Raw genomic sequence first — 11,064 nt, 5'->3', positions numbered from 1 at the left:
TATTTTTTTGAGGGGAGAGAAAAATATTGTTCAAATATTTGTAAAGTATTTCATTTATAGGTTTAACATTCAAAAATATTATGGGCTAAAATGCAATAATTAATTGAAGGGTTAATACCTGGCTTTTTTTCCCACCACTTCTCAATCACAAAAAGGGTGGTACTTTCGTAGTTGATTTGAAAAGAGTGGTATTTTGGTACTTATTTTTTAAAATAGGTGTAACAGTGAAAAAAAGTCGGACACGTGAATGGCTAGAAAGAGAATTAGTTTTTCTTCCTTCTTTGTTTTTTCTTTGAGAATTAGTTGGTTTTGTCTTTTTGTGTAAAATTAGTATAAGTAAAAAAGAAATATTTGAATAATATTACACAAAAAAACTAAAACAAAAACAAAGAAAGAAGAAAAACTAGTCATTCACGTGTCCCACCACTTCTCAATCAAAAAAGAGTGGTACTTTGGTACTTGATTTGAAAAGAGTAGTATTTTGGTATTTATTTTTTAAAACAGGTGTAACAGTGAAAAAAAGCCCACGTGTCCCACCACTTCTCAATCACAAAAAGGGTGGTACTTTCGTAGTTGATTTGAAAAGAGTGGTATTTTGGTACTTATTTTTTAAAATAGGTGTAACAGTGAAAAAAAGTCTTTTAATACCTTTTTTGTCATTGTAATATTGCGTGAATCTAGTTTTGATCCTTATTAAAAACAAAATTAGATTTTTTTTCTCTATCATATTAGATTCTTCAATTTAGGTCCTTCATTTAACCTATGTCAGCAAAATTTGTCTAAATCTAGTTACCTCTCCATCTATTTCCATTCCACTTTCCTTTACCTCTCTTATATTTACTTGATTGTGCTAGCAATGCATTCTTAGTTTTTGACTTATCTCCACTTCTTTCATTCAATTTTTGCAAGCAATTCACTTATACACTTGCGCGCGCGCACACACTATTGTTTCACTCACTTTGTTTTGTTATCAGATAAGATCAGAAAGAGAAAACGTTTTGAGAGAGATAAAATGCACTATTGAATTTCAATTCACAATTATTGACTCATTTTTTTTTACATTCACATCAATTATTTGAGAAATTCTTGCATGGTCTCACCCTCAACACGTCATCCTTGAGCCCATCCAATCAAATAATTTTAATTAATTAATTTAATACGAAAATAGGAAGAAAAAAATCGCCTCATACGCTAACCCACGAATACTCAGTGGAGTTGGTCTCTCTATTGTGCATCTCTTTCATCATACCAATAATTCAAGTCTAATAATTGTCTTTCATCATACCAATAATTCAAGTCTAATAATTGTGTGGAGAATTCAGTGTTATCTAATTCCAGTCTCATAATTAAATGCAACCTTTCACTACGGTTTAATGGTGCAAACCCCCAAACCCAATTCTTCAAAACTATTTTTCAATAGCACTCCACTTGTTTGACACATAACTCCTCTCTAAAACTAATCCACTGAACTAAAATGGAAGAAAAATTGTATACCAATACACCACATCAAATTGTATATTTTTTAGCCTCAGTTTTGGAACTTTGGGGATGAAGTTTTTGTTCGTTAAGAGTGTGCTGAAATTATTCAATGAAAGTGAAGTGGACATGTTTGACTATAAGAAATGCAAGAGACGATGTTGTTGGGAGTGAACATAATGTCTTTGAAAGCATTTTAGGAGAAGTTTATGAGGATTTGTAGGAAAGCACTGTTAATAGATCGTGTTGTATTTTCCCGCAGAAAATCTTTTTATTTTATTAATTAATTAATTGAAATTATTTGATTGGATGAGCTCAAGAATGACGACGTGTTAAGGGCAAGACCATGCAAGAATTTCTCCGGTTATTTATGCATCTCAAAATACAGCTATAACAACTAACTAACAAACTGATAAAACGTCAGAACAAAACGTTATGAACTCTATCTCTTCTTACTTACACTACCCTATCTGATTTAGGCAGCGAAAGGACGTTGCTGGTACGCCTCCCCTCGTGGAGCAGTTAAGACGCAGTTCATTCAACATAGAAAACAAACTCTACGTTCTATATAGAAAATCCAATAACTAGTAGTTTTTTTTTTTAGAGGAACTATTAGAAATATTTAATTTCTATAAATATTTGATTATATGTTCGATATTTTTCTCAAATGTGATATAATGTATATGATTCGTGATAATAAAGTAGAGAGAATGAAATATCAAATAATTCTCAATTCCTAACCAACTCGTATCACTTAGACAGTTATTCAATCAGATTTACAAAAGAAATTCAGAATATCAACTGATGCAAAGAGAGACGAAATGGGCACAAGTGATTCTACTAAGAAATTGATCGATTATCAATCAGATTTGTACCAGCATGACAATTTACATGTAAATGTAAAATAATTGATTATCTTTCCTCAAATACAGAATAGTCCAAATATTTCAGTGAGGCCTAATGAATAAATTTGATATTCAGTTAGATGATATTACCTCTTCCTGTGAAATTGTCTGCTACATGCTATTTCTCCATTTATGACAATCAGCACAGTTTCCCACTGTTACCACAATAGTGCATTTTGCAACCATATTTAAACAATGACATATATGAATTAAAAACACCACAACCCCTTTTTTTCTTTTTTCCCTTTTATAGCCATACACTATTTAGTGGAATTAGAATGACTAGAATCATTAGTTTTATTCCTTCTTGACACAATCTCTGCTGCCCACGCTTTGCCAATTTCAGTCTGGAACTTCCCTGCAAAAGTGTTGATACGCATAAATCAAGCAGAGATAAATAGAATTTTCTCAAATATTTACCAAGATCAAATCACAGTAACAATTTCCCTTGGAGATTGGGGGAAAGAAGGAAAAAAAAAACAAATTAGAAGACAAAAATGTACATTTTACAACATTTAGGAATTGTGTTGTACATTTTTTTAGTTTCAAGACCTAAGTTAGAACAAATTTGGGATTTTCCCACCGAAAGTAGCTTTAAAGTCACATTTAAAGGATAGCAATAGCATATCTCATTCAATCTCAAGATAGGAGGCATAATATTGAGATATAATTAACAAAAAATTATTCATGAAAGTGGAATTTGTTTAAAAAACAAATGCAACAATGTATTGAAGACAGTGTTGTCAACTGTGGATTGTAGAAAATAGCAGTGTATATAATTTATGCTATGCAACACTGCTATAGCGCTGTTATAGCCGCTATTTTACAATTTTTTTGTATGAAATAGCGTATCGCAGAACAATGGTGATTCGTTCAAATTCCGCTATGCAATAGCGCTATATCACAACAGCTGTAATTTAACAACAAAGATTTAAGATAAATGACTGATCTCTCTTTGAATTGTATATTACTCATGTCGTATTTAAGACAAGATCTGCATGATCTCAAATATCTAAGACTACAACCACAATAAGACATCAAAAATTTGGAAGGAAAACAAAATTCAGACAGCTTAACTAAATGTCCACAAGTTATTACTAGTCATTTAGTTATTTTAAAGAGTAATGCATAATAATGTATCATGAAGTTAGTTATTACACTAGAGGTAGAGGAAGACCTAGAAAAACTACAAGAGAAACTATTAAGAAAGAGCTAGAGATTAATGAGTGGGATAGAAATATGGTATTTGATAGATATTATGACATCGTTAGATCCATGTAGCCGACCCTACTTAGTGGAATAAGGCTTGGTTGTTGTTGTTGTAAGGATATAATTTACTATTAAAAATGTTCAAGACTTTTGGTATAAAAATGGATGGAAGATGAGGTTTCGTACTATGCTGTCAATCGCAATGCTATCACCTGTTCATAGAGCAGCATTGCCGTCCACTGCAGGACTTTCTGCAGGCGAGCAGCATCGCCTGTTTTGAGAGGCTTACTAAAGATGCAAAAGAGAAAGATAGAGCCAGTGTTTTGTGAATGATGGACCATGTATGGCAACCATATTCCATCTTTGTTAGTGATTGCAATCAATGTGTTAAGCCTGACATGCAGCACATCAAGATGTTAGCACAATTGGATAACGTTAGAGCAAGTAAGTAAATGTCAAATGGTTTTATTTTATTTAGTTGAATGTGATAAATGTGAAATTAATTATTTTATTTTAAAAGTATTAAAATAGATTTACTCTAAGAAGAGAAGCAAGCTTGGGCATCAAAAGCTACAAGACTTGTCTCTTTGGGGATCAGATCCCTAATTCAGTTAAATGAAGCTACAAATTTGAAACTCTGCTGGGAAATGATTTCTTATGATAATGATTGGGCTACTTTGACCAGATCCAGGGTGCTTAAGAATGAAAAAGCATCTCTTATCATATCTTCTCTTCTTTATGGAGTGGTATGAAAAATGAATTTGTCAATGCTAAGGATATTTCTTTATGGAGAATTGGAGATGGAACTAGGGTCAGCTTCTGGAATGATCTTTGGTGTGAGGTGCCTATCCTTCAATTCTTGAATCTAAATCAAAATTGGTCCAGGTTTTTAATTGCTAGATTTTCTGATTTCATAGTTGAAGGCTAGTGGGAAATTCCTTCATCCTTGCAGACTCGCTTTCCTAATCTGGCTAACCTTGTGAAGCAAATAATATTGCCTTTTCACCAAACTTCTTACAGGTTTTTTTTTTTTTTTTTTTGAATCAGCAAATATTATTAAGCTAGGCTAGCACAAGATGCACTATACCTGCAATAGGAGGAAAAAGAGTACAATAGAGGGTCAAAATCGAGAGCACCTCACTACCACACCAACTCACTAAAAAACCACCTATAATTCCAAATTCTAAACTGAACTGGAAGAAAGGCAGCCGTAAGCGACCTGCCAAAAACGCCTAAAAGATGCCTATCTCTTTAAAACTCCCCATCATGTGAAATGGGCCAAAGGAATTTAGTCCCCAGACATTCCTCCTTCTAAGTCTTTGCTGGCATGGAGGTTAATGCATAGAAAGATACCTACCGATGAGCATCTCATTTTGCAAGGGTTCTCACTAGTCTCAATGTGCAGCTGCTGTAGAGAAACTCAAGAATCATTCTTTCATCTGTTTTTTCAATGTAAGTACGCCATGAACTTTTGGAGATGGCTAGCCAGGATTTTGAACGGGACTATCCAGTTTACCTCGTTAGATAATGTAAGGCTTCTCCCTGATAGTGGTTGGTCTCCTCAATGCAAAATAGTCATGCAATTTGCTCTTTTAAACATATTAAATGTCATTTGGTTTGTGAGAAATCAGCTGAGATACTTTGATAGATTGATTCCCTGGCAATGAGCAATAAATTTGGTCATAGCTAATGTCTCCCTTTCAGGAAACAAAACAAGTAAGTTTGCTGGTAATTCAATCTCAGAATTCAGCATCCTTAAGACATTTAATATCAACCTTCAACCTCCAAAAGCTCCAGAGATCAGAGAAATCATATGGCATCCTCCGGCTGTGAATTGGATAAAAGGTAATACCGATGGTACAGCTGCTGATACACCATCAAAGGCTGTGTGTGGTGGCTTACTTAGAACTCATAATGCAGAATGCATCGGATGTTTTTCTCAGAACTTAGGTATTGGCTAATCTCTATTTGCTGAATTATCAGGTGTTATGCTGACAATTGATTGCACATAGCAAAGGTTGGTCTAATTTTTGGCTAGAGGCCGACTCAATGCTTGTCCTTCAAGCATTCAAGTCAGACTCTATGGTACCTTGGAAAATAAGGAATAGAGGGGATAACTGTGTCTCTGACTAGACATATGAATCTCATTGTTACTCACATCTACAGCAAAGGTTGGTCTAATTGTTGCCGCATACGCAAGGCCCAGGAACGGGTCCCACAATTTTGATATATTACATGCAGCCTTACCTTGTTTTTTACACAAGAGGTTGTTTTCAAAACTTGAACCCGTGACCTATCAATCACGTGGCAACAACTTGACCGTTGCGCAAAGGCTCCCCCTTCTAATTATTAAGTATGATTAAACATAAAACTACCTTGTCATGAAAAAAAATGTTGGTTTATATTGTTGACTAATGTTTTTAAACATAAGACTACCTCGTCATGGAAAAAAAATGACTAACTTGACAAAAATAAATAAAGGATTACATTGATACAAAAAAATTAAGATAAAAAACACCTAATGCAATTTTGCCAGTTAAAATCCCACCAAATAGAGAGCATTAAAAGGGAGAAAAATATAAGCAAACACAAACATGTTGTACATGTGCAAATAATAGTTTTTAAAGAAAATTTATAAACAAAATACAATAAAATTAAATAAAACATTTAAACAATAAAATGACCCTGAGACTATTATAGGTTACGTGCCATATATAGGTATTGAATGTGAACCTTACCATTCAAAAAATATAAACAAATAACATAATTCTAAAAAAAAAAAAAAACATACCAGCAGTTGACTGGAAAAATTCATCCAAATCCTTCTCTTGCTCTGTGCATAAAGCCAAAAGAAAACAAGTTTAAGAACTTGAAGAAATCTAAAGCATATGGTTATTCAGAACATGATAATCAGCAAAAATACCCCACACATTTCAATGTTCGTGGCGTACAAGTATAACAATTTAACTACTAAGACAATATAAAGTATAAACTAATATATTGGAGCACAAAACAATTCTAGATTTTCTATTTCTTAACTATAAGTCTATAGGATTTGGATCCTCTAAAGTGAGTAAAGTGTAACGTGAGAAAATCAAGGGTTGTTATTTTAACAAACTCATGATTTGTTATGATGTACCTACAATATCTACCTTTGATTTGTTAACTAACAGTTGATAATCAGCAAAAATACCCCACACATTTCAATGTTCGTGATGTATAAGTACAAAAATTTAACTACTAAGGCCATATAAAGTATAAACTAATATATTGGAGCACAAAACAATTCTAGATTTTCTATTTCTTAACTATAAGTCTATAGGATTTGGATCCTCTAAAGTGAGTAAAGTGTAAAGTGAGAAAATCAAGGGTTGTTATTTTAACAAACTCATGATTTGTTATGATGTACCTATAATATCTACCTTTGATTTGTTAACTAAGGGTGCGTTTGATGGTCAGGATAGGGAGACAGGATATGATACATTAATCATATCCAGCTTAAATCTCATGTTTGATGCACCAAAGGGATAGGATAAAATAAACCATTTTTCTATCCTATTCTGACTTTCCTTTGTAATTTTTATCCTGAGTATAGGCTGGGTTAGAAATTATCCTGATGGGATTATAAGATCATTTCTTATTTATTATCCTGATATTCTGCCATTTTTAAAATATTGTCGTTTTTAAAATAATGATAGCATGTATTTTCTATTATAATTAATAACATGTCATTTTTATAATATTTAATTAATTATGAGAGCAATTTTTCCATTTAATTATAATGATATCATGTTTGTTATCATGTGCGCATCAAACACATGATAGGATTAATGTTTATCATGTCCTTATCATATCCTATCTCTATCCAGCTTTATATCATATCCTGCCTTTATCCTATCCTGACCATCAAACGGGCCCTAAAGGTTGATATTATTCACTTTACACTCTAAAGTGAGCTGCTCACTTTAGAGCAGCCAAATCCAAGTCTATAATTTTTTTTTTTAAATATCATTTCATATAATTGTCCTGCCTTACTTTTTTACACACCACCATTTGCACACTACCATAAGAAATATCAGTACAGACTACACATAAAGTGGAGAATGGAAATTTATGCGAAACATGTCAAAAATAAACATCATGTATATTCATTACAGAAAACATGATTTTACTCCTGGAAATTCTTCAACTCTCTAAGATAGACAAAAACTCAGAGTTTGACAAAATGACCACACAGTTAAAGGTGATTGGGAAAATAACATTACTAAAATATCTCACCTTCTTCATATTCCAAGGCTTGGAGGATCATCTCCACCTGTATAGATCAAAATTTAAAGGATTCAAGTAACTAGGGACATTCAAGAGAAGAAACTAAGATAAATTTAATCTAAAACCAAAATGATGGATTTATACAAAGTAATGGTCCGGACAAAACTATTTGACAGGTTTGATAAAATCTACTGGCAGCAGGAGCATAAAAGATGAACTTTGTTACTTATTTGTTGTCTTCGTTTTGTAAGTCCTTCGAGAAGACAAAAAGCACATTTTTACGAGTCCCAAATTGAGGAGTGACGCCTAATAAGTGGGATTTTTAAATCTAGGGAGTTCTCCCACAATCCCACCTAGTAGGCTAGTCATTTGTGATGGGCTCTCTCTTTGGGCCTATGTTCATAACATTGGTGCTTTCATTGAGAGGCCGACCTCAGGAAGAGGGCTACCCACAAAGGGTTCTCTCACCTACGACTTTGTTTGGGAGTTTGTAGGGGAAGGGAGGGGAGGAGATTTTTTCCCCCCTTCATTGGATCAAAACCCCATAATATGGAGGAACTCAAAAAATACAATGACTTAGGACTTTGGAGGGTTTTGAATAAATTTTCTAACACTCTCATCTCTTTATAATATTCTCGAATATCAGTTATATGTGTTCTCCTCTTATGCTTTCTCAAAAAAAAAAACACTACCAAATTAGTGGAATGATTCCTCCCCTCAAAAACACTCCTTTTCATTCCCCTATTAACTCCTAAACAAAGCCTAACGGACCAGTCTTTTGGGGTAGACTCTCGTTTTATCCCTAGGTTCATAACAAACTAATATATGTAATAAAAAATTGCTAGAAAAGAATACAAAGTTAAGGTGACAAAATGTCGGTAAAGAATTGTCACATTGATATTTATAGTGTTTTTCCCTATAGATAGTGTAAGAATGAAATAAATGACAAATGATATGCCTCTATGTCTATGTATAACAAAGAAACAATGCATAGGGAAGTTGAAATAGAGAAGAAAATATCCCAATAAGCCTAAAGATTTAACAGCATATAAAGAAGAGAAACTAATAGTTAAAATCATTGAAAAGGTACACTAAGACCTCATAAATAAATCATTGAAAGACAGAATAGCCAAACATCCACAAACCTTATCAAGGTCCTTGACAAATTTGGCTTCTGGAGAAGAATTTGCTTCATATTCCGTCCACAACTCAGCAATTTCCTTGGCTTCATTGTTGAAAATGTATTGAGAATCAATACAAGTGAATATAATTTGTTTTCTCAAAAACAAAAAAAATGAATGATTAAATACTAAAGTACCTCTAGATCCACCTCCAAGCACTTTACACATATGATCCAGTGCTTCTTGTTCTCGTCGGCTTTTCTCTTCTTTTGGAATTCCATCTATCGGCGTTATGTCCCCAACAATTGCTGTAAGATAAAGTACTCTAAAGTCATTATACATCTGATTCCAAACATAGATAAGTAACAGGACAACCACACTCCACTCCCACCACATGAAAGAAAAGAAAACAACGTACCTTCTGCGATATCATGAACAATAGCCATTTTGACACACCTAAATTGAAGAAGAAGAAAAAAATGAAACTAAGTATGAGAAAACATACCCATTAAATAATTGAGTATCTTAAACAATTGAATTGACTTATTCGAGTTTATCATGACATTGTGAAAGGAAGAGATATTAACTTATCTCGGTCGACGCCAGGAAAATGAGGAGCAATGAGAGCCATCAAACCCATGCGATACATATGATCCGCTACAGATTCCGGATTCTGAACCTCTTTTCGCAACCATCCTGCTCGTTTTGTAGTCTGTTTCATTTCACATTCAAAACACACAAAAAGTTAGCAGAATATTCAATCAAACAATCAATCAGCGTTCGTTCGTTCGTTATGTTTTTGACCTTGAGGCGATTACAAATCGAGAGAAAATCAATTGCTGAGGAAGGAGAAGGAGAAGAAGGAGTGGTGATGGATGATTCTGCGTGGGCCATGTGACAACAAACCCTAGCACCAAGAGACGACGATGATGATGATGGTGGTTTCAATCTTAGTTGAGCAGAAGAAGAAGAAGATGAGATAAATAATGGTGTTGTTGTTAAACAACAGAGTGAAACCACTACTCCACTCCCCATCCTCAATTTCATTTCATTTCCTTCTCTTTTCTTTTTTTCTACTATTTTTTAATTTAACTACTATTCCTACCACTCAAGATCTTGATCCGACGGTCCATAAAAAGAAGATTTCATTTTAGTTTATAATTTCAAAGACACTAAAAACAACTTGAATTTAAATCGTCCGATCAAAATCTGATGGCCAGATACGCGTGATTGTATGGATAGTGGGAATCTGTTGATTGCAGCAATAGACGAACTCTTAACCACTGTATAACACCTAATTTGTTATGAATAAATGAAATATGTGTGGATGTCCATTGTCTCTCGACCTTCTATACCCCTTAAATACTATGACTAAATGAATTTATTTATTCCTATTGATATTTAGTCTCATGTGTAATTGTAAATTATAACTTTTGTATCCTATAAATAGGACATACATTGTCATGTAAATAACACACTTGTGAAGTAATACAATATACTCCTATGTTCTCTCTTTGTTTCCTTCTCTCTATTCTTATATACTTTATAATATTTTGCAATGCTAATATGTTATTAGCACGAACCTCTAACAATCTGAGGTGAAACATATAGTGTACAATTTCTTTGAATCTAAACCAAGTAAAGTATTTCTCTTCAATCTAATAGTTTTTGCTGTATATATAATAAATAATCTAACAAGATTTCCATATTCGTATTTCTCTTCATATTCTTTATAATTAGTTATTCATATTCGTAACATGAAAGTATTAGAAGGTACTAGCACTAACAATTTATGCCGAATGAGTATTGGCATAATCTATTAATCTCATTGCGAGAATCATTTTTCTTATTATTTAGAATTTTGGATAGAAAGCTTATTCAGAATTCTGTTTAGCTAATAAAACATATCATGCTTGTTTATTCTTTATGAATATTCCCTAAAAATTCAACATTCAAGCATTCTGAATGGATTATACAAAGAATTAATTTCATTATCACTGTTGATAAAAATTTGAGATATAGTTTCAGAAGAATTATATTTGATATTATCAATTCTTGAAGGATTGTTCAAATAATGAATTTTA

General features: G+C 33.0%; 1 protein-coding gene across 1 annotated transcript; it reads right to left on the bottom strand.

The window, feature by feature from the left end:
• Nucleotides 1-2,311: 2,311 nt before the first annotated feature.
• On the bottom strand, nucleotides 2,312-10,043 carry LOC146946824 (uncharacterized). Its single transcript, XM_085744694.1, has 8 exons — nucleotides 9,785-10,043; nucleotides 9,568-9,692; nucleotides 9,399-9,436; nucleotides 9,178-9,288; nucleotides 9,005-9,084; nucleotides 7,869-7,905; nucleotides 6,382-6,423; nucleotides 2,312-2,739 (listed from the first exon to the last, which is right to left on the bottom strand). Exons 1-8 carry the CDS (start codon nucleotides 10,025-10,027, stop codon nucleotides 2,642-2,644), a joined length of 774 nt encoding a protein of 257 aa, XP_085600820.1. The 5' UTR covers nucleotides 10,028-10,043; the 3' UTR covers nucleotides 2,312-2,641.
• Between the last annotated feature and the right edge of the window lie 1,021 nt (nucleotides 10,044-11,064).

Source organism: Medicago sativa, chromosome 2, assembly GCF_051527215.1.
Source record: "Medicago sativa cultivar Bolivia chromosome 2, Bolivia_mono, whole genome shotgun sequence".
In the NCBI taxonomy this organism is placed as follows: domain Eukaryota; kingdom Viridiplantae; phylum Streptophyta; class Magnoliopsida; order Fabales; family Fabaceae; genus Medicago; species Medicago sativa.
Note: the sequence above shows the minus strand (reverse complement) of the source record. Positions and strands in the feature narration are given on the sequence as shown.